The sequence below is a fragment of the Lactuca serriola genome, chromosome 4 (assembly GCF_051521515.1).
Source record: "Lactuca serriola cultivar US96UC23 chromosome 4, Lser_US96UC23_V15, whole genome shotgun sequence".
Taxonomy (NCBI): Eukaryota; Viridiplantae; Streptophyta; class Magnoliopsida; order Asterales; family Asteraceae; genus Lactuca; species Lactuca serriola.
The window spans coordinates 41358120-41382915 of NC_136411.1; the positions used below are offsets into that span (position 1 = coordinate 41358120).

Here is a 24796-nt window from a genome sequence, read left to right on the forward strand (position 1 = left end):
CAACTTATGATCGCCACTCTAGATGTCTCATTCACAAAATCCACTTGCGCCTCTTTATCTCCCCCAAAAAATATTTTCTTTGATTTGGCGGTAAGATGTATCTCATAATAAAGATCAATGAATGAGGGGTCTTCACCCGTCAACTGTTTCTATATAAATGACACAATATAATTGATATAATTAGTGTTGAAAGAAAAATGTATCACTAAAATCTATAATTAGGATTACTTACCAATTTAAGACAGTGCTCCTCAAATCCAATGCTACCACCCGTATGTCTGGCTGCCCCCCAGAATCAGTGTTACGGTTTTTTTTCCGCTTTTGGACAAATTTTTCCACTCATCCGTGTCCCATTTCTGTAATATATATATATATATATATATATATATATATATATATATATATATATAATTAGAATACAAAGTAAAAAACAAAAAAAATAAGCAATAATGTATTAGATTCCTTGCCCTGCACAAACGTCGCCAAACATCTATATGTATTTCAACAGGATTTTAATTTGCAAGAATCTCAAAGTTATCATTAATCTCTGCGATAACGTGGCCAACTTTTATTGCAGAATTTACCGATGCTTCCTTAGCATCCCTCATTCTACCCCTGTAGCAATCTTTCAGTGTATTCTCAAAACCTTCACGAATTATCCCTTCTTCATTTGGATCCCACCGGTATTGAGTCTGTAAAAATTAAAAAGTAAAAGTTTAAAATGCAAAATAACAGTGAATGAGAAATAGATAATAAAAATAAATAATTAATATATTACCCTAAAACACTCAAACATTTGAGTGACAACTTCCTTCGGAATTTTTTTATAAGTAATCCAAGGTTCATTTATAAACTGCCAAAATATCTTTACGATCGCCCGATGAATACTTTGTCTCCCAAACCTACAATATTGAAATAACCATATAAGGATAATTATAACATCAAAAATAGTAAATTTATAATAATTAAAAAAAGACTTACTTGTACCCCTTTCGTGTGATAAATGACCTATGAGAGTCATTCAAATCTGCATCATTTGATCCACCATGTGTACCCGAATAATGGGGCGTCTGAACCATTGGTGATTCAGGCTCATGCATAGACTCATGCCCATGCTCAGGCTCATTTTCATACCCAGGCCCATTATAGAAAAAATCACTAGAAGGGTCTTCATTGTTGCCTGTCATCTCATAACCATATGCAATACCATTCCCAAAATTCTGTACCACCCCTGTATCTGCTATAGCATCAGTCAAGCCCATGTGGGTATTTATGTCACCCATGTTACTACTCCCTGAGAATCCTGACCTTTCCGTCCTAACTGAAGTGCGTGAAAGGCCACCTGACAAAGGGATGCGTGGAAGGCCATTAGGGTCGGACGATGACCTGGCTCCCGATACAAAACCACCGCGTGGAAGGCCACTAGGATCGAGCAAAGGTGATGACCTGGATCCTGGTACAGAACCACCTGTAAGAGGGATGCGTGGAAGGCCACTAGGATCAGACAAAGGTGATGACTTGGCTCCTGGTACAGAACCACCTGTAAGAGGGATGCGTGGAAGGCCACTAGGATCAGGCAAAGGTGATGACCTGGCTCCTGGTATAGAACCACCTGTAAGAGGGATGCGTTGAAGGCCACTACGGTCATGCAAAGACGATGGCCTACCACCCGACGAAGGACGAACCGGAAAAAGGTTATGTGCTAGGCCTTTATCCGACATGTTGCGTTTATAGAACAAAAATAGTCAAATATGTTAGATGATAATGAAAAATAACAAATAGACTAGGTTCTACATACCATATTATAACTTAAAGGTAAAACAGGATAACAAATATATTAAAGTGTATATACCATATAGCATAAAACAAACTTCCTAACATTCGTCCTCATCTGGATAATAGTAGTCAAAATAAATTGGTTCGTCTCTATCATCTTCATCTGTATCATCTTCTTGTTTTTCCGCTTTTGTGACATCCCCATTTTTCACGGCCAGAAAAGACCAGTTTTGTTTATGCTTTGTAAAAATCAGAGTACTTCTTTTCATAAAAATGTTGCGGAATTTGTTCCCAGAAAAACACGATAAATACGTTATCAAAACATTTTCGAAGAGACGTATTTTATTCATTTTAAAGCGTTTAGGATGTCATCGTCAATACAGAAACATAAGCATAAACGGAACTTACATTTATTTACACTAGTGATCTACATCTCTTTAATCTCTCAGTGTAATGTGACTTCATATCAACACCTGTGATATAAATAAACTGAGTGGGTCAGGTTGGGAAACCTGGTGAGTACATACGGTTTTCAACCCACAATAATATAATTATTATGTTTAAACAATCAAACAATCAACCCAATTACCCATCCCCATTATCTTCTTTAGTCTTAAGGATCTACCTTAAGAATCCGCTATTCCTCGTTTATTTATTCCTAAGGATTATCCATCGTTACCAAGGCTTATAAATTATAACTGGTGAACATGTAGTCCAAAACATTTGGTAAACACTTAGTTCAAAAATAACCAGTGAACACACTCAGTTCCAAATACCTAGTGAACACACTCAGTTCAAATACCTAGTGAACACACTCAGTTCAAAAATACCTAATGAGCACCTAGTTCAAAAACACCTACAGATTACGAGTCTGCTAGCGTTCCACTGGACTATCTAGTATCGTCCGTGGTCGTCATCTATATTCCACTAGATGATTGGATCATTGTCAACGTTGATGTCTTTCATCGTGTTATCACAACTATTTCATCTACCCATGTTTTACCCAACACATTTTGTAGATATAAAATACATATACAGTTTAAATCATTTAAAACATGTATAAAAATATTTCACCCAACATAGACAGCAAGTATTCAGAAAATATGCACACATAGCACGTAATTTATATTAAAATACTTCATATCTATGTGTAAGATGAAAGGACTATGCACTCACCTGATAAGGTGATGACTCGGTACTCGGACAGCACTTCGTTACTGTTAAAACAATTTCTCTCGGACAAAACCTAGTATCATTACCACTAGAGTTTAGTCTAATGTTAACCGCGACTAATTAATAGTCTAGATATTATTACTATTATATAAGAGTTAACAAACACTCTTATATAACTCATAATAATAGCCCAAATACTTATTATAAGTTCCTAATAACGTTACTATATTAAAACATAAGCTATACTAAAGACAGGGTAGGCATAGCTCACTTACAGCGGGTTTTTCTCAAAACTGGGCGCCACTGGAGCAGCGTTCTCGATCCGAAAAGGCTCTTCTTCTCAGAGCCGTCGGGCACTCCGGGGCTTTCGCCTCGTGCTAGGGAGGTTCCCTAGGCTTTTCGGGGGTTTCGGGGGCTAGAGAGAAGTTCTAGAGAGAGAGGGAAGTTATGGGAGGTGTGAGGAATGAATGGAGGCCTCACCACTTATTTATAGGGGCTGGAGGAAGGTTCACGTCGTGAATTTTTAATATTCACATCGTGATCCAGGCTGGCTACAGCCAGGCGCAGCCTGGTGCTGACACGTGGCATCGCATACAGGGTGGAAATCAACCGATTGTCAAAAATTCATAACTTTCGCATACCAACTCCGTTTTCGACGTTCTTTATATCCACGCGTAGGTAAAAACAATATCTACAACTTTCATTTAGACTTTGTCGGCTAATTGTTGACCGATCTTAAATTTAACAGTAGGAGGAGTTTAGACTGCTAAATGACCGCGAAGAATTCGTAACTCCTTCATACGGAATCCGTTTTCGTCTAACTTTTTACCATTGAGTTCCTATTAATTAGATCTTCAACTCTCATTAAGGTTGCGTAAGCCAAAAACCGCTCGAACTAAAATTCGAGTTTCGGGTCGTGCACTGCTATGCCAAATTTTAGAAAAATCATAACTTCCTCATACGAAATTAGATTTGGGCGTTCTTTTTTTTTTTTGTATGTTCTCGGTTTAATTTATACAACTTTTGTTTAGATCACTAAGGCTAAAAAGTCTTCTATCTTAAATTCACTATTTACGTTTCCCGGTGTCGTGCCGGTTTTGCCGAAAAACTTAGACGGGCCATAACTTCTTTGTTATAACTCGGATTTCGGCGTTCTTTATATGTACGGAGACCTTCAGACATATTCTAAAACTTGGTTAAGATTATTTATTATAAATAATCTTTTGCCTAAAAGTCGTTTTCGACCCCTATTATCTCTAAATTGACTAGCCCGGATCTACGGGCGTTACAACTTTAAAATCCTCACTCTCATCGGAAGATATTTGCTCAAAGTTAGTTCTATTTGAGGCTAGGCTCAAACGTTCACTAACATTTACTTCATTCGGTAACTCAACCCGTTCATCAAGATGAAAGACTCCATTTGCTTTAGTGCTTCCATCAAGCGCAACTTCCGTTTCAGCTTTGGTGACTTCATATACCCCTCTTGGTTTTGTCTTGACAACCGCCCAAAGATCTTTTAATTCATTTGTCACCGCAGGATATGTTGTATAAAATACTTGTTCCGCTTGTGATGCCAAACGAAAAGGGTCATTAGTTTGAATACGGGACGTAGGTTTAACATCAACCAATTTATTCTTGTTAACTACTACACCGCGGATATTATCAAACCAAGTGCATTTGAATAGCACAACAGTCGAGCGCCCAATGCCATAATAGTCAATCTCTAGGATCTCATCCAATAAATCGTAGTAGTCTGACTCTTCGCCATTATATATCTCCCCCCCCCCCTCACGCATAGTCCATAGTTATTCGTTGCACGTCCTTTACCATATTCTTGTGTGTGGAACTTATAACCATTTACAAAGTAGCCATTGTAAGACTAAGCATCGTTCGAGGGCCCATTTGCTAAAGGTTCTAAATGTTTAGCACTTCCATCAGTTAAGTCCCTCGTTACCTACATTAGAGAGCATATATGCAAAATGTTTGTTGAAAAAAACACAAAAATTAACAAGTATGATTGAATTGGTTTTACTTACTTTGTATTTAAACCATTCTGCAAAGTATTTATCTCTAAATACTGAAATTGGTTCATTTTGATATGATGCTTGGGATGCTCGATCAAATTCTAGGATGAAAGGGGCAACTTCTGCATAGTTTAGTAGGATGTAAGTGTGTGCTTTGTGAAGTTCTTCATGTTTCAAGAGTCTTTTCTTTCCACCCTTTTCATGTAATCTTCTTTATGGAAAGGCAAATACGCTTAATATATCTCCACTTGAAGAGTTGTCATGTTGTGGTGCGACATTTCGTGGCTCTTGATTATGGTGTGTCTCAACCGTGGGGGCAAAATATAAAGAACAATAGGTAGCGATTTCATTCACTAGATGTTCATTGACGATTGAACCTTCAACCCTTGCTTTGTTCCTAATTCTTCTTTTTATTATGCCCAACTTTCTATACTTAGAAATTATCAAGAACGTGTTATGAATACTAAAAAGAATATGTAAAAGTTTAATACTTAATATTACAAACAAAATGATTACCTCTCGTATTGATACATCCATCTGTATTGCACCGGACCACCAAGAATTGCTTCATCAGCTAAATGTATGATTAGGTGTTCCATGGAATCAAAGAAACTAGGAGGGAATATTTTCTCCAACTTGCAGATGGTTTGAGCAATACTGCGTTTCATGTTGTACAAGTCCTCCATATGCAATGTTTTTGAGCATAATACTCGGAAAACATGCATAACTCTGTTATGGCCTCATATACCATATTTGGAACAAACCCTCTAATAGCAAGTGGAAGCAACTGTTGCATAAAGATGTGACAGTCATGGCCCAACTTTCTATACTTAGAAATTATCAAGAACGTGTTATGAATACTAAAAAGAATATGTAAAAGTTTAATACTTAATATTAAAAACAAAATGATTACCTCTCGTATTGATACATCCATCTGTATTGCACCGGACCACCAAGAATTGCTTCATCAGCTAAATGTATGATTAGATGTTCCATGGAATCAAAGAAACTAGGAGGGAATATTTTCTCCAACTTGCAGATGGTTTGAGCAATACTGCGTTTCATGTTGTACAAGTCCTCCATATGCAATGTTTTTGAGCATAATACTCGGAAAAACATGCATAACTCTGTTATGGCCTCATATACCATATTTGGAACAAACCCTCTAATAGCAAGTGGAAGCAACTGTTGCATAAAGATGTGACAGTCATGGCTCTTGAAACCGTAAAAACTGCCATTTTTGACGTTCACACAATTCCCTATATTCAATGCATATCCGTCTGGAAATTTCAACTTTTTCAGCCAAGCACAAACTTTTTTAACATCGACCCTCTCTAAAGTGTAGTCTCCTTTCTTGATCCAAGCCTTCCCTTTTTTGTCCCGGGCGGGGTTTAGAAGAGGACGGTCACATAACATCTCAAGAGTCGGAGATCGATGAGTCGGCGATGGCGACAACAATTGTAACAGTCAGAGATCGATGAGTCGGCGTTGGTGAGCGACAGCAACAACAACGTGGGTTTTGGTGGGGAATCGCCGGAACAGGGGTGGGTTTTGGTGGGGAATCGTCGGAAGGAACGAGACTAGGTTTTGGTGGTAGAAAAGAGTTATGCGACGAGATGAGGAAGGGAATTAAAAAATGGGTTAAATGCCTTATTTTTTTAATTCCAAATGGTTAAATACCTTTTAATTCCAAATGGTTTAATTCCAAAGAGTTATGCGACGGTGGTTAAATACCTTTTTTTTTTAAATTCCAACTCCACGTATTAATTTTGGGTTCACATTCTATACTTTTTGATGCTTTGAATATATATATATATACTAGGTTATAACCCGTGGAAACCACGGGAGATAAGTTAAAAATTTTATATAGACCAAAAAATTAATAACTGTAAAAAAAGCATTTGATTCTGGATGGTAAATAACTAAAATTTTATTTGATAAGTAAAATAAACATAACAATTTAACATAGATTTTGAAATACTTTCTTGAACACAACATTAGAAGTTTTATTAGTCAAATTATCATCCTTATCTAAAATCAATAACTTCAATCATTCTTTGTTCTTTACTCTAGATAAAACAACATATAACTGACCATGTGATAAAATCAGTTCTCGCAAAAACAACCTAACATTATTCAACGATTGACCCAGACTTTTATTTAGTCATAGCAAAACAAACCGACGAAGGAAATTGTCTCATTTTGAACTTGTAAGGAATTTTATTGTATGAAGGTGTTAAAGACAACCTTGAAATAAAAACTCGATGTTCAATGTTACTTCCAGTTAAGTCCAGTGTTAGAATTTCTATGACACGATTACCCAATGACACCACCTGAAATCTAGAAAATTATAGCAAAATATTTATAAAAAATTAGCTATAAGAAAAATGCACCGTAATATTGATCGTAAGTAATGTTTAATTAATTTGATAAGTAAAATAAACATAACACTTAGATTTTGAAATAGTTATTTGCACAACATTAAACGTTTTATTAATCAAATTATCATCGCTATATTGTACCGAAAAATTTAAAAGATATATATCTTAAACATAATATGTTATAAAACGGTAGTGAGAATTTATTTATCCATCATCTTTGTAGACATTTTTAAATAATAATTATGCCGTTAAAAAGAGAAAAAATATATATAATTATATCTTTGTGAGAAATGGTATTTGAAATTTTAAAAAGAAACAACATATTATGATTGAAATAAGGACATTTGTTTAAAAATTATATGATATACATTATTATGAAAATTATATATATATATATATATATATATATATATATATATATATATATATATATATATATATATACAAATTGCCTTAAGTATAATAGAAATACTAATAATAAAAATAGTAACTTCGAGTCCATAAAACAAAAAATTCATATAACATTATTCGCAATATTTTTTGATATTTTTGTTAATTACAATGTTATTTATATATCATATGAAAAATTAGTTTCATATAATGAGCAGTGAACGTTAATCTAAAATCTAATATATATATATATATATATATATATATATATATATATACAAAATTGCAAAAATGGTCCCTGTGGTTTGCATTTTTTCAGGAAAAAAGTCCAAACCACGAGTTTTTTGGTTTTGTGGTCCTTTTGGACTGGTTTGTTTGTGAGAATGGTCCCTATACTTAACACCCGTTAAAAAAAATCCGTTAACCCCCTCATGTGCCTTGCACGTGAGGGTATTTCTGTCCTTTTACTTATAGGGACCATTTTTGCATATGGAAAAATAAAACATCCTTTATATATCGTTTTCTTTTCCCAGCTTCTTCCCCAACAAATCTTCTTCCCCAACGTTCTTAACTGTTCTTCCCCAACGACTATTATCTTCCATTTCTCCTTTCCTGACTTGCAATCGAACAATGGTGGTTTGTTTTTGTGGAAAGCTTGCTTTGGTGAAAACGTCTTGGACACCACTGAATCCCGGCAGGAGGTTTTATGCTTGCCCTACTAAGGATTCTGTTTGTGGGTTTATCGGGTGGGTTGACCCACCTATTTGTGCTAGGAGTAAAACCATCATACCTGGTCTTCTAAGAAACATAAATACATTGGAGGAAAGATGTAATGGGCTGGTAAGAAGTATCAACATGTTACAGGAACAGTGCAATGGACTTTTGAGCAGGAACAACATGTTGGAGGCAAGGTGTGATGCATTGAAGGATGAAGGTTTCAAGCTGAAGATGTATTTATGTGCAAGTTGGTTTATGTTTGTGATTGTTATCTTTAGTACTTGGTCTATGTAAGGGAGAGGGTTAGGCAAATGTGGGGATTTTTGTTGATCAAGTGATGCAGGGTAAAAATGGTATAATTTTGTTGTAATTTGACTTCATCATGTTTGTAATGAATTCCAAAATGTGTATCAGTTGTGTTCAAAATGTGTATCAGTTGTCAGATATAAGCACATAAATAGAACCAAAATGTAACAAAAGTACATTACCAAAATACATGTCATAAATTTACCAAAATGAACATTCCATTAACCACATGAGTGGAACCAAAAACCATTACCAAGTTAAGCATACAAGTGTCTGTGCACCATACATAACCACATCATCAAACCATAACTAAAGTTTTCAAAAACAAACAGTTTTTAACAACAAGAAACTAAATAGTCATTGCACCACAACAAATAACCACAATCACTTCTTAGATTGATTCCCTCCTTGCCCTTTACAGGTCCTAGAGTTGTGTCCTTTATTCTTGCATTTGCTACAAGTAACACTAACATGTTTCCTTGATAGCTTCTGCACTCCATCATTTCTTGGCCCTTGGGAATTTTCTCCTTGCATCTCATTGACTCCATCACCTTCACTTGCCTTCTGCCTTTTGCTTAACCTTTCACCCTCACTTTGTCTTCTTTTTTTCTTAGGCCTTCCCACCTGAGTGTGATGTGGAGGAGGGATTAGCTTTGTTAGACAATTACTTTTAGGCCACATGGGTCTCCCTTTAATTGGTTCCACCTTAAATGAATAAGCTTTTTGCCATGTCTCTAGCCAATACACCTTGTGTACCCACTTGTAAATGTCAAGCTCAGCCTCAGGGTCTTTGCTCATTTCATTCAGAGTTGCAATTGCATGCCTGCAAGGTATTCCCATTAATTCCCACTTTCTGCAAGTACAGGTTTGGTTCCTAACATCCACCACATGTTGATCTTGCAATGCTGCAGTGACTTGATACTTGTTTGCCCCATTCCACCTAGCAATATATTGTGAAGCACCTTTTTTCCTTGCATCTAGGATGTCTGTTGCTGTAGGTGTTAGTGGACCTTTAGCCTTCTTCATTGCCTTCATGACATTGCATATCCTCTTCATTAGATACTCCCTAATGAACTCTAAACATGAAATTACAGGTTTGTCCCTGCCTTTCTCTATCTTCCCATTAAACACTTCACACATGTTTGAAATCAACACATCAGAAACAGCTCTTCCTGCACATTACAATAACATACAATTAATGCTGATAAATAACTGAAACACATAATCTTTACCATATGCAAACATATACAATTACCTGAGAAATGACTCCTTGCCCAATGTACAGGAGGAATTTGCTTCAACCATTGACATGCCTCCTTATCATACTCACTAAACTCTTTCATCAAATGTTCAAACTCAGGAATGGTGGTTGCTGATGCACACCTCCATAAATGGTCCCTGTACTCAGTTTGCCCCCACTTCTTTCTCATATTGTCATGAATATGTCTAATACAATACCTATGCTCAGCATTGGGAAACAATTGATCAACTGCAATTTGTAATCCCTACATGACTCAACATACAATAATTAGAATTAATTTCTTGGTAAAAAAACACAATCTAAATGATCAATTGATGAGTTTTAATTTACCTTTTGCCTGTCACTTATGAAAGTATAGTTTGAGTTGCTCCCAAGCTCCAAGTCATCCCCAAGGTTTTCTAAAAACCACTTCCAGCTAGCTGTGTTTTCAGACTCAACAATTGCATAGGCTAAGGGATAAATTCCATTGTTGGAATCTAGACCAACTGCTGTAAGAACCTGACCAGGGAATGGGTCTTTCATGAAGGCACCATCCAAACCTACTAAGTCTCGAAGACATGCTTTGAAACCTTTTTTCAGTGGACCCAAGCATACATAAATCCTTCTAAACTGCCTTGTTGGGGATGCAGGGTTGCCATTAGGACACACATCTATTTTGACTGTTGTGTATGGGTTTGTAGCTTGAAGTTCAAGAGCATAGTCCCTCAACAACTCAAACTGTTTTGTGTAGTCCCCAGTTACATGCTTTCTTGCCATATCTTTTGCCCTAAACACCTTATCCATTGAAATACCCACCTGGTAGGTCTTTTGAAAGTGATCTTGTATGGCTCTCAAAGGAATCTTCAGATCTGCCTCAACTTGATCTATGATTTTCTTGCAGATTAAAGAAGCAGTACAACTCTGAGTTTTCTTGTTTGTAAGCATGTATGAGTTTGGTTTAAGGTCCTTATAAACCAATCAGATTCGGGGTTTGACCTAGATGCATGTATATACCAACCACATGTTTCTTTTTGTGTCTTTACTTCTTTGCCCTTGCTTTTTGAAGTGGTAGGTTTAGTCCCCACTTGACCTTTATTGATGACAGGTACAACTCCTCTGCACTGTGCCCTAAGCCTTTGACTGTCATTTTTTTTAAAGAATAGATTCCTTCTTGTTTCTAGTGCGTGCACATCAATTAACTCCTTTAATTCTTTTTTACTTTTAAACTTTTGCCCCACTGAGAATGACTGTATATGTACTGACCCAAGGTTGCACCTTTTTTCTTTTCCCAAATTTCTTATGAGAGCTCTTCTTTCTCTGTCTTGGTCTGATCCTTCATCCAATGATTCGAACTCCTCATTGTTGATCACTTCCATATCTTCAGGTTCATGACCATCATTAATACATGCTCCTTCAACATCACTTTCAACATTTAGAAAGAAGTCTGCCATGTCCACATCAACATCTTCTATATTGTTCTCCTCATCCATTATGTCATCCACTTTATCTTCATTTTCTGATTGTTTCCCATCATGATCATCACCTTCATCCTTTTCATACTCTTCATCACTCTCTTCAGATTCAACATCTCCTTCATACTCTTCAACATACTCATCACTTCCATTTAAATTTTCCATAAGGTTGTCAAAAAGTTCATTATATTGTTCATCATCATTAATGGGTGGGGTGTTGTAGCATCCATCAATATGGTCATTATCATGAACCCCAATCATCTCATCCCCTACATTAGCAATATTTGAAGTAAATGGATTGTAGCATCCTTCAACAACAGTTGCAGCCTCATGAACCTCCTTAACACCCTCATTAGTGTTTTCCTTCTCTTTTAAATCATCAATATCCTCTAAATTAAGCCTCTTGCTATAAGAACCTTCCTCTCTTTTTGAATTCCCAACTCTACCCCTTCTATACTCTGGAGAGAATGCATCAGTTTTACTCCCAAAAAGAATCAAAGACATGTACTCACCAATTGGTTCATCATTGACATGGTTCATATTTCTCAATGGAGATTCTACATGAACTTCAGCCTCATATTTAGCCCCTTGATCATCATTTTCTGGTAATTCCTCAATGACAACTTTACCCTTTGCATTTGGAGACATGAAGTATGTGAGTAGATTTGTCTTCCCATGTTCTGTGTACACTTCAATCAACTTGTTATTTTGAATAAATTTAGAAAGATTGATAACATCCTGATCATTCCCTAAAGCTCTAAGACCAAATTGAAAGTCACCATTGGGTATCCTGAAATGGTAGTATATCACTGGGGATTCAACACTCAATTCAATCATCCGTGGGTCTGGGTAACCTAGGTCAAGCATTATGGCATCAAGTTCATGTACAGAAAACTCATCTATGTCCACATAATCAACATAACGCACTTCACCTCCAGTATACTTTATGTCAGGTAACTTAGTAAACTTCCCACCATGCTGAAGCTTAATACTAAACCATGTGGGTGCACCCGCTACAAGTCAAAATTGTACATGATAACAAAGTCAAAATTTGGCGGATTTTAGTATAAATCAAGGGTAAAATGAAAAATAGGAATGTTTAAGAAAACAGAGCAACTTACCATATAAGGATGATACGTCGACAACTTCATTTTTTGGTCTGATCTGCCACATTACGTACACCATTTCGACTTTAAAGTATGACCTTGTCTCCTTTTGCTTCGATTAGGTTCTTTCGATAACGACTTTTTTTTTGCAGGTTTAATGGAGCAGAAGGAAGAAGGAGGGAGGTGGGGAGTTGACGGGTGTTTGGGATTGTAAATGAGGGATAAAAGGTAGAAGGAAGTGTTGACACTGTAAGTAAAAAGACAAAAATACCCTCACGTGCAAGGCACATGAGGGGGTTAACGGGTGTTAAGTATAGGGACCATTCTCACAAACAAACCAGTCCAAAAGGACCACAAAACCAAAAAACTCATGGTTTGGACTTTTTTCCTGAAAAAATGCAAACCACAGGGACCATTTTTGCAATTTTGTCATATATATATAAAAGTTCAATAGAGAACCATAATTATGGTTTTTCAAGGAACCAAATCTTTTTTTTTCAATTTCTAGAGCTTATTCTTTATCGAAAAAAAAATCTAAAAATATCTAAATTAATATATTAACATTGTGAAAGTGAAAAATATTTTCGGATTCACCGTGTGAATCCGGATTCACGTTGTGAATTTTCGAAGATTCACATTGTGAACTTGACGTAAAAAAAAATTGAATTTTATATCATTGGAAAAAGGATAAAAATTTATGAATTTATGTATTTTTAGTTTTTTTTTTGATAAAAAATAAATTCTAAAAATTGAAAAAAAGATTATTTCCCTGGTTCCTTGGTTAATTATAGTTCTCTATTGAACCTCACCCTATATATATATATATATATATATATATATATATATATATATATATATATATATATATATATATATATATATATATATATATATATATAAAAGCCCTATTTTTCTCCAGCCGCTAGAATCATATTTACAGGTTTTCTTTTTCGCCACGTAATCTACCTCCTAAACGACACCATGAGTATTAAAGTCGATTCAAAATAACTTGTGTACGCTTCATGTAAAACGACATCATGAACATGAAAGTCGATTCAAAAGAGTCATGTGTCGGCTTCGTGTAATTTCTGATTTTCTTTTTCTTTTTTTTTTCTTTTGGATAGTCACACATGTTGGGAGATGTTGCTTCGAAACGTTTTTCTCAGCAAACATGGGTGATTTTCATGCACTCGATGAACTGATGCACTTCCCATTTTCTCTTGTGCAACTTCGTGCCGCCCCCTTCTCGTTTATGTTTATTCTGATTCAGAAATCTTTGGAAATTGACCATATAGTTCTTCTGGTGACAATCAACAACCGATCTGAATATCGCTGAAACAGTCTTCACGGTGAAGACTTTCAATGTCGTCCCTTCTGATATACTATTTTTTCTCCCGGTATGCATAATTACACATTCATCATCTACATGAACCCTAATTTCATTTAATTTTAATTTCATGATTTGTGATCCCTGTTTAGGAATAACCGAATATTTGGATGTTGAATCCCTTAAAATTGTGAACGAAGTTTACTCTCTTTTCTCTTGAAATTGTCCATGTACTCTCCGACGGTTTGCATGTCAGGCCGTCTAAAACCAAATCAAGCTATTCTAACCCTCAAACGACGCAACTTACCATTACGTCGATCCAATCCCATTATTTTCGTTTCTCCTTCAACGCCTCACTTTCTATATAAACCCTTTTTCTCTTCTACAATATTTATACGTTTCCAAATACGCCCACTTCACTCAACGTTTCAACAAGGACACCCATAAATTGGATACACACACCCGCTGGGAGGCGCTCTGGTTTTGCAGGTATGTAATTTTGGATTCAAATTTTGCTAATACTTGCTTCCGGTGTTCAACAAAACCTGCAAAATGTTTCCCTACTTCGAGAAATTTAATCGACTTTCAGATTAGGTCTTCCTTTTGCAATTCGACATACGTTCAATTCTGCATCTTTTCAATCACGTGGAAGACGTTTCCTTAAATATCTGGAAATCGGAATCAAAGAAGAACGGCTCAACTTTTCTTTCTTCCGTTACCTTCTACAGGTATATTATCACAGGAACCCTAATTTGCTTTCAAGTTTAATTAGTTGTTACAATTAATCCAATCGATGGATTTCTTTACCCTTCCGTCTTTTTTTTAAACAACTTTATGCCCAAAATATTCTTCTCATTCTTCTATACGCACAATCAACATCATGGTTATAGCCAATAACCCTTAATCAATGAAGAAATTCAACATGTTGCTTGCACCCGTTTTAAAAAGCAGAGAGCCCAATTTCATGAAGGTCGGTGTTGTACCTGCTTCTGAATCTTAAAGTATAAACGTGCAATTCTCCTAAACCGCCCCAGATTTTCTAATGTTCTGATTTTGGTGTCACTGCAAACCAACAGTTTTTGTTCAAATTAAAAGTTGAAAAAAGGCAAAAAAAAATTGTATCGATTTAATTTGGATTCAGCACTACCCTACATGATTTTCAATTTTCAATTAAGGGTTAGGGTTTTCATGGTTGGGTATATAGACTTATAGGTTGAGTTGTTTTGCTACCATGAACGTCCATAATTTAAGATGTTAATTAGATTTATGTTTTTATTAATGTAAATGCTATAACATTAATTCAATAAATATCCATGTTTCTTTATTTTCATTGCAGAGGGAGAGTAACAAAATTGGAACTATTGGATGATAAAACTTAGGAAAAGGCAATTGTCTCTTCTTCTATTCCACACCAAATTGGATTTCTTAACCACAGAGGTATGAATTACTTGTCACATTCCGCTTTACCTATGTTTACTGTCACATTCCACTCCATTTACATTGTTAACAAGAAATTTGTTCTATGTAATCGAAGAAATGGATGCCCAACTTAAGGTAACATAAAAAGTTATTGAAAACCGAATCAATTTTGTGGTATTTTTTCTGTGATATGTGGAAAGGCTGATATAATGTGCACACTTTCATGTACTCCAGCCAAAAACACACATTTTTGACAGCAATTAAAAAAAAAATATTTCATAGAGTCTCAAAGATCAAGTGATCTTTAAGCTGGACATTTGGCACGACCAACAACTTACTTCAACCTATTCAAAGTGATCTTCTGCCAACCTTTCATTCCCACAGGTACATCTTCACTAACACTAATTTCATTCGATTTTAATTACTTGAGATCGTTCTTGCTTCTCTTCTATATTATACCATGATATGCTCTCATCTGATGTGTGTAATTGTCTTAAAACTTTTGTGAATGATTATGGGTTATTTGTGAAAGTAATGAACAATCTCTATCGGATCGAATTGCATGAAATTTGTCATGCTTCATCATTCTGATTCAATATAGGTTCACAACCATTGTGATTTATTAGTACCTTCCTGCAAATTTGTGTATGTACCTTGTACAGAATCCCATTTCCTCTCTCGTTCTTTTGTGTTATGTTTGGTTATTAACTTTTCAAAAGCATAATTCCCAATGTTCATGAAAGTTAGCGTCGTATCCCAAACTAAAATTGACCATATTTATTCCATATTGCATGTAGTTTTTTTGATTCCTGAGCTTAACATGATGCTATATAATCTAAATATTGATTTATATCCATTCAACCCACCAGATATAGGAGAAATTGTTGTTTTCTTTTTTGAAATTACAGCTTTTGGCATATCAAATTTTCCCCATGTTGTAGACTTAATCGTGTACTTGACCATAAGATATGATATGGATTATCATGTCACTGTTTTATAATTGAAATTCTTTTGTTCCAATAAAATATGAATTTTTAACAGTTACATTGCATATTTTGTGTTCGTCTATGATATGGATTATTATGTCAAGTTACATGTTAAATTGATCAGCTCAAGTTTCATGGGAATAGGAATGTACATTCGTTTGTTTGTATAATATAGCATTGTACTTTCATATTCTTTTGCTAATTTAGGTCTTTTATGTTGAAAATCTACCCATTTATATCATTAACATTCCAATTTTTTGTTATTACACAATTTGTTCAACAACTATGAACCAAATACCCAAATTACCCTTATGTGTTCATGTTCAAGGCTTTTCAACGACTAGTACACTGTATAGACTCAAATTTCTAAAAGAAGACTTTTTACCATTCCTATAAGATTTTAGATATCTTTCTCTATGTGTGTATACAAATATGTGGAAACTTTGCACAACAACCATATTACATACATACACCACTATTAAAGGCACTTGTAGTAATGATCTCTTACCTCCCTCTAAGCTTCAGCAGTTGAGATTTAATATCAGTACATAACATAATTTATCATTTAGCATCTTACTTTCATGTTTTTGTTTTGTTGACATTTTAAAATAGCTTTACCAGTACAATGTTTTTATTTTTAAAGGTCACATGAATGTAATTTCGTTTTGTTACCCATAATAGCAATGTACGTGAATAAGGATTGCTTATTAATAATTGCAAAATACTTCATTCCAATATACTTTAATCTTTCTAAATACCCAATAGCCATTCTCGGACCGTGCTTAGCACGGACCTCGGAAAATACCTAATATATATATATATATATATATATATATATATATATATATATATATATATATATATATATATATATTGTAAATTACATTTCCCCTAAATAAGTTTACCCTAAAAACATTCATTCTTCCGGCCGATTGTTGTGTTCGATTTCTACATTTCAAAGTACCAATCTCTTGTAATCGGAGATTTCATCGACTTCGTAGTGGCCTTACAGTGTAGCCACCCCACTACCACAATTTCTTAATAGCATAATCGGGAATAAATAATATGTTTGAAATCCAAAATCGAAAGGAATACAAATCCAATTTCGTAATAGTTAGTAGAGCAGAAAGATACCTAAAAAGCGATTTCAGTCCGTTGCTAAAGTTATGAAGAAAAAATGGCGTCCTTGTGGTCTAATTTTGGAATATGTTGGCTGTTGGATTTCAATGATGAAAATTGGGCGATGATGAAGAAGAGGTAAAATAACTAATTTCGTTTTTATAGAATATGAGATTCAATGTACTCCCTGTATTTATTATTTGAATTTTGATTGTATTTCAAAATTGAATCTTGAATTGTTCTTGTTTAAGTGTGAAAATCTGAAAGTTATGCTTCTGAAATTTCATTTTCATTCATACATTCTCGCTTGTTCTCTTAAATCTATGTATTATTTTCAAATAATGAGATTTTAATGTTGGTGCCTACAACAGTGAACATATGATGGGGGTGTAAAATTAGGTTTCTTAATTTGAATGAAAATTGTTATGTTTTGGTGTAAGCTTGCTAAGATAAATAACCAATTAGTGTATTAGGCAAAATTTTAGTGGTATTTTGGTTGAGAAGTTATATGTATGAAATGAAATAGTTGTTTATTTGATTATATGTGTGTAAGCATATTGAGCAAAGTGGAATGTTGTGTAGGAGACAGTGGAATTGAAAAAAAAATTATTATATCTATATGAAAGTGGAATGCTATAAGAGACATACAGTTGAAAGAACATTAATATTTTAAGGAATACAAATTAAAATAGTAAAAGTAAAATGTGCTCAATATAGCGAGATTTTTTTTCTTTGATTTGAACATGTGTTTGTGTGTTTGTAAGATGTAATGAAAGTATATTGCAATTAGAAAGTATATGAACAAAAAAGTAAAAGAAACAGTTAAATTACATTGTAATATATTTTTCAATATTTTGATAGCATTGTATATTCATACTTTTTTTTATATATATAAAAAACACATTTACAATAATGTATGTTTTGTTATTGTAGCAGCAAATCTCCATAATCATAAAGCATGATGGTGGTTATTGAGTCGAGTGTTGAAGAGTATGTTGCATTCAACAACAGCTTAGAATATATTATGAAAGGTATGTCATTTCCACAAATATATTAAAATCCATCTATCCAGCATAGTAAACAATTATATTGTTAAAAGTACAATGGTATACTTAGTATTTAAAGTAACTGCATGAATTTTTAATAACTTAATGGAAAAACAAAAGAAAACCATATGCAAGATTTACCAATTCATCATATAAAACCATTATTTTTGAACATTTGGTGTCAAAACCTTCATCTTCTCTTCATTTTCTGTTGAAATGCACAATGATTTTGTTACATTCACGACATCAAAAACTATCAAACTTACAGTTTTCTTTTTAAAAATACAATATAAAAGGGCATATTTGTCATTTTTATAATATAAAAGGGCATAGTTGTCATTTTCTAATATAAAAGGGCAGACTTGTCATTTCTAATATAAAGGGGCAGAATTATCATTTTGTACCTAAATCATAATCAAAAAATATATAACCGACAGAAATTGATAAATGACAGTATTTCTATTATTATAAAAGGGCAGAATTGCATTTTCTACCTAAATGATAGCTTGAATTTATATTTGATAGTAAAAAACATAATAAAAAATATAGCCAACAAAAAATAAACAATTGCAGTTTTTCTATTAAAAGGGCATATTTGTCATTTTTATAATATAAATATAAAAAGGCATAGTTGTCATTTTCTAATATAAAAGGGTGGAGTTGTCATTTTCTAATATAAAAGGGCAGAATTGTAAATATTGTTATGTTTTAGGAAGCCGATCTATTTCAACCACTTTGAATGGATTTGCAATAATCAGTTTGAAATAAATTATAGAAATGGTCCTGTTTGGTTTTTTCTCTTTAGCATTGTACTCAAGTATAAGCTAAATTCTCTATATTTCATAATAACATCCTATTTTAAGCTAAATTCTATATTTCATAATAGCATCCTATTTTAAAATGGTGGAAGTCACCAAATTTACAGAAAATTGTCACTGTTTAAATAAATTTACAGAAAAAGTCCCTGTACAAAGTAAAATTTCATAATAGAAAATTAAGGTAAACTGCAATTGACATAAAAGATACATGACTGCTTTCATTGAAATCTTGAGCATAATATGCTACTATGCTTATAGTTATAGACGAATCAATGTTTGTTCATATACTTTAACTTAATTTATTTAACGTGAATGCCTATAAGATATTACATACACAAAGGAACAAACATAAATACACATATATGTTTATACGATGGTACATAAGAAGTTGAAAGAGGAGTAGAAGATATAAATAATCAAAATAAGGAAAAATAATAAACATAAAAAAATCGGCATAGTTGTTTAAAGGATGCTTTACCAGAATTACACAGATGAAGAAGTAGATATGAAACAAATTAGAGAAAGGACAAATGTTGGAAAAAAATTTAGGGGTTTGGGATTTATAGGTACAATGAATATGTGAAGATGATATTGTGATCATGATTGCATTCCTATTATGATTGCTATAAATTTGGTAAAAAAAATTAAAGAATTAAAAATTATTGTTGATTATATGGGATATTGTTGATTTCATTCCTTTATGTAATCTGTTAATTACATATCGGACCCTAAATTTACAAAATCACAACAACATAGTTTTAAGTCCCAACAGAAAGTTATTAATTACATATTGGACCCAAAATTTAGAAAATCATAGCAAAATAGTCTTACTTACATATTTTAAAGTGTTTTTTTTCATTAATCACAACAACATAGTTTCAAAGTATATTGCTATAATTTTAAAAAAAATTAAAAAAAGGACAGCAATATAACAACATTTACACCTGCTTAGTTTTCGGTTATTTTTAATAGTGTTGAAAGGTGAGGGGTAAAAGAGTCATTTACTTCCAAAAAAACTTCGTTTACTTTTCAAAAAGAGTTGCAACTTTATATGAAGTTAAAAAGACAAAAATAACAATGTTTCATAATAAATGGACCAAAATGCCCTTTTCCTATTTTTCTACTGTTTAATATCACAACTGGATGTCATTATGGGTTATAATGTTTTTAAAACATATAAGTCTAATAAATGGACCAAAATACCCTTTCTGCATATAATCACAACAACATAGTTTCAAAGTATATTGCTATAATTTAAAAAAAAAAAAATTTAAAATGGACAACAATATAACAACAATTACAACTGCATAGTTTTCGCTTTATTTTTAATAGTGTTGTAAGGTGAGGGGTAAAGGAGTCATTTACTTCCAAAAAGAACTTTCAATTTTTGATAAAACAGTCATTTACTTTTCAAAAAGAGTAGCATCTTTTTAATGAAAAAAAATAAAAATTTGGTCTAAACTGTCATATTGGCCAAATGTACTTAAAAAGAGTTGCAGATAAGAAGATATGTTTTCTTTTACTGATTTAAATCAGGAACCACAACAGATAAAACATACCTTCAAAGAAAGGTTTTTAGAAAAAAGAAAGTATGTTAAAGTATTTCAGAACAATGTTATAAATATTGGTTTATGAAGATGAACTAACCAAATTTGTTATGTTGTCTCTTCTGCAGAAATAGTATTGTTGAAGATGAGAAAGCACAATAAAACTCGACAAAGGGAAGGAATGTGGAGGACGTGTTGATGATATTGAAATATAAATGGAGTCAAAATATTAATTTCAAGTTGCTGATTTTTTGGGATTTCATTGAAATTTTGAAAAGAGTCAAAATAAGAGAGGATTTTTTACCAAACAAATCAAACGTGAATTGCTGTTGTTTTCAAAAAGCATGGAATTTAAATTTAAATTTAAATGTTATAAGAAACCCAAAAATGCAATAATTTCAAAATTTAATAAGAATAAGAATTATTCATAAAATGACACGTGGCATGTTAGAATGGTAGAAAGGGGACATGTGGCACATTAAAGGTTTTGTTTATTAGAATAGGTAGGTATATATATATATATATATATATATATATATATATATATATATATATATATATATATATATATATATATTTTCATTTTTTACATAATGGTAAATTGGAAAATGAAACTTATTTGTATTTTATATATTTGTTGTTTATTTATTTTTATTTTTTCAGATTTATGGTACTTATAGCATCTTATTTATATGTTTATTTCGTTTTATTTTTTCACAACTTAAGGGTGCATATGTTTGTATGTAAGTTTATGTTATGTATAAATCGGTCAAAACAAAACAATCAAAGTATAATTAAGTTGTGAACAAAATAAAACGAAAAAAACGACATTTAATTCTTGAAAAATTGAAAAATAAAAAAAAGACCGTAGGTAATCTGTAGGTAATACCTACGGATTACCTACAGATAAAGGTAATCTGTAGGCATTCTGTAGGTATATACCTCCGGTATTTTTTTTGTTTTTCAATTTTCAAGGGTCAAATATCGTTTTTTTCGTTTCGTTTTTTTTCACAACTTAATTATACTTTGATTGCTTTGTTTTTAACCAATTTATACACAACATTAACTTACAAACAAACGTATGCATCATTAGAACCCATTAGAAAAAAACACTGATTTAAAAAAAAAAAGTTCTAAATGAGTAATGATTTCTAATGGTGATTACTTTGATTGCTTTGTTTTTAACCATTTATACATAACATTAACTTATAAACAAACGTATGCATCATTAGAACCCATTAGAAAATAACATTGATTTAAAAAAAAGTTTTAAATGAGTAATGGTTTCTAATGGTGCATATGTTTGTATGTAAGTTTATGTTATGTATAAATCGGTCAAAACAAAGCAATCAAAGTATAATTAAGTTGTGAACAAAATAAAATGAAAAAAAACGACATTTAATCCTTGAAAAATTGAAAAATAAAAAAAGACCGGAGGTAATCTATAGGTAAATACCTACGGATTGCCTACAGATAAAGGTAATCTGTAAGCAATCCGTAGGTATTTATCTACAGATTACCTCCGATATTTTTTTGTTTTTCAATTTTCAAAAGTCAAATATCGTTTCTTTCGTTTCGCTTTTTTTTTACAAGTTAATTATACTTTGATTGCTTTGTTTTTAACCAATTTATGCATAACATTAACTTACAATCAAACGTATGCATCATTAGAACCCATTAGAAAATAACATTGGTTAAAAAAAAGTTCTAAATGAGTAATGGTTTCTAATGGTGCATATGTTTGTATGTAAGTTTATGTTATGTATAAATCGGTCAAAACAAAGCAATCAAAGTATAATTAAGTTGTGAAAAAAATAAAACGAAAAAAACGACATTTAATCTTTGAAAAATTGAAAAATAAAAAAAAAAACCATAGGTAATCTGTAGGTAAATACCTACGGATTGCCTACAGAAAAAGGTAATCTGTAGGCATTCCGTAGGTATTTACCTACAAATTACCTAAGATATTTTTTTGTTTTTCAATTTTCAAAGGTCAAATATCGTTTTTTTTGTTTCGTTTATTTTTCAAAACTTAATTATACTTTGATTGTTTTGTTTTTAACCAATTTATACATAACATTAACTTACAAACAAACGTATGCATCATTAGAACCCATTAGAAAATAACATTGATTTAAAAAAAAGTTCTAAATGAGTAATGGTTTCTAATGGTGCATATGTTTGTATGTAGGTTTATGTTATGTATAAATCGGTCAAAACAAAGCAATCAAAGTATAATTAAGTTGTGAACAAAATAAAACGAAAAAACGACATTTAATCCTTGAAAAATTAAAAAAAAAAAAAAAAAAAAAAAAAAAAACCCGTTGGTAATCTGTAGGTAAATACCTACGGATTGCCTACAGATAAAGGTAATGTGTAGGCAATCCGTATGTATTTACCTACGGTATTTTTTTGTTTTTCAAATTTCAAAGGTCAAATATCGTTTTTTTCGTTTCGTTTTTTTAACAACTTAATTATATTTTGCTTTGTATTTAACCAATTAATACGTAACATAAACTTACAAACAAACGTATGTATCATTAGAAACCATTACTATATACACAATAAACAAAAAGCTATCTACATTTGTCCTTAAGCTACAATTAACATCATTAAACAAATACATGATATACTAAACATAATACATACATATGGTATGTATGTAAATGTGTGTATTTATTTCTATTTATGTTTAGAAAATAACATTGATTTAAAAAAAATACTTCTAAATGAGTAATGGTTTCTAATGGTGCATACGTTTGTATGTAAGTTTATGCTATGTATAACTCAGTTAAAACAAAGCAATCAAAGTATAATTAAGTTGGGAAAAAAATAAAACGAAAAAAAACGACATTTGATCCTTGAAAAATAGAAAATAAAAACAGACTGTAGGTAATCTGTAGTAAAATACCTACAGATCACCTACAAACAAAGGTAATCGGTAGGTAATCCGTAGGTATTACCTACAGATTACCTACGGTCTTTTTTTATTTTTTTTTTATTTTTCAAAAGTCCAATGTTGTTTTTTTTTTCATTTCAGTTTTTTCACAGCTTCAATATATCTTGATGGTTTTGTTTTAACCAAGTTAAATATAACATAAACTCACATACAAACGTATGCATCATTAGAATTCATTACTATATATACATAATAAACAAAATGTTATCTATGTTTGTTCTTAATGCACAATTAACATCATTAAACAAATACATGATATAGTAAATATTATTATTTTTAAATGTTTGTGTTTTATATATGTAAAAACAAAAAGATCAAAAAAATAGTTGTAAGACTCAAATAATAATAATAATAATAATAATAATAATAATAATAATAATATAAAATTATTTCATAGCTATTATGTAGTCAATCTTTTCCGTCGATAGTCCGTAGCTAATCTGTAGAGAATTACCTACAGAATATATACGAATTTAGTTCCGTCGTTATTCTGTAGCAATTGTGTGGCTAATTACTAACCGAATACCTACGGATTTTCATCTGTAACTATTCTGTAGTTATTTTGTAGCGATTATGTTACCAAATTAGGGTTTCTCATTCCGTAGGTATTGTGTAGGTTATTTCCTATGGAAATTTTCCGTAGCTATTTTTCTATAACAAAAGCCTTTGTTTTCTAGTAGTGTCTTCAACTTGTCATGTGCAAATGAAGATATTAAAATACACTTGAGCAACAAATGTTGTCTTTTGCATGTTTGTGCATGGAAGGTAAATTTACTCCCATGGAAGGTAAATTTACTCCCATCGAATTGATAACTTTGATCAGTTAGGATTTAACTATAAATATTTGCTCAGTTGGCAATCTACTATACTAACACGACCCTAAATGTTTGATCCTATAATTTTTTTTTTTCTTTTTGACTTTTTGAAAATTTAGATGGTAGTAATTAGGGCATCTATCATAGTAAATTATTTATAGGGCATCTATCATAA

The 24796-nt window shown here is 32.4% G+C and overlaps 1 protein-coding gene across 1 annotated transcript; it reads right to left on the reverse strand.

Moving 5' to 3' along the window:
• Window positions 1-8973: 8973 nt before the first annotated feature.
• LOC145098275 (protein FAR-RED ELONGATED HYPOCOTYL 3-like) lies at window positions 8974-10811 on the reverse strand. The gene is made up of 3 exons (XM_079035925.1): window positions 10359-10811; window positions 10023-10272; window positions 8974-9939 (listed from the first exon to the last, which is right to left on the reverse strand). Exons 1-3 carry the CDS (start codon window positions 10809-10811, stop codon window positions 9152-9154), a joined length of 1491 nt encoding a protein of 496 aa, XP_078892051.1. The 3' UTR covers window positions 8974-9151.
• Window positions 10812-24796: the final 13985 nt, after the last annotated feature.

Bases quoted from the DNA above. Each gene is read 5' to 3' on its own strand.
- LOC145098275 (XM_079035925.1), bottom strand. From the start codon at position 10,811: ATGGATAAGGTGTTTAGGGCAAAAGATATGGCAAGAAAGCATGTAACT. The intron at 10,273-10,358 runs GTAAATTAAAAC...TGAGTCATGTAG, and splicing joins TCATAAGTGACAGGCAAAAG to GGATTACAAATTGCAGTTGA. The intron at 9,940-10,022 runs GTAATTGTATAT...TGTAATGTGCAG, and splicing joins GGCAAGGAGTCATTTCTCAG to GAAGAGCTGTTTCTGATGTG.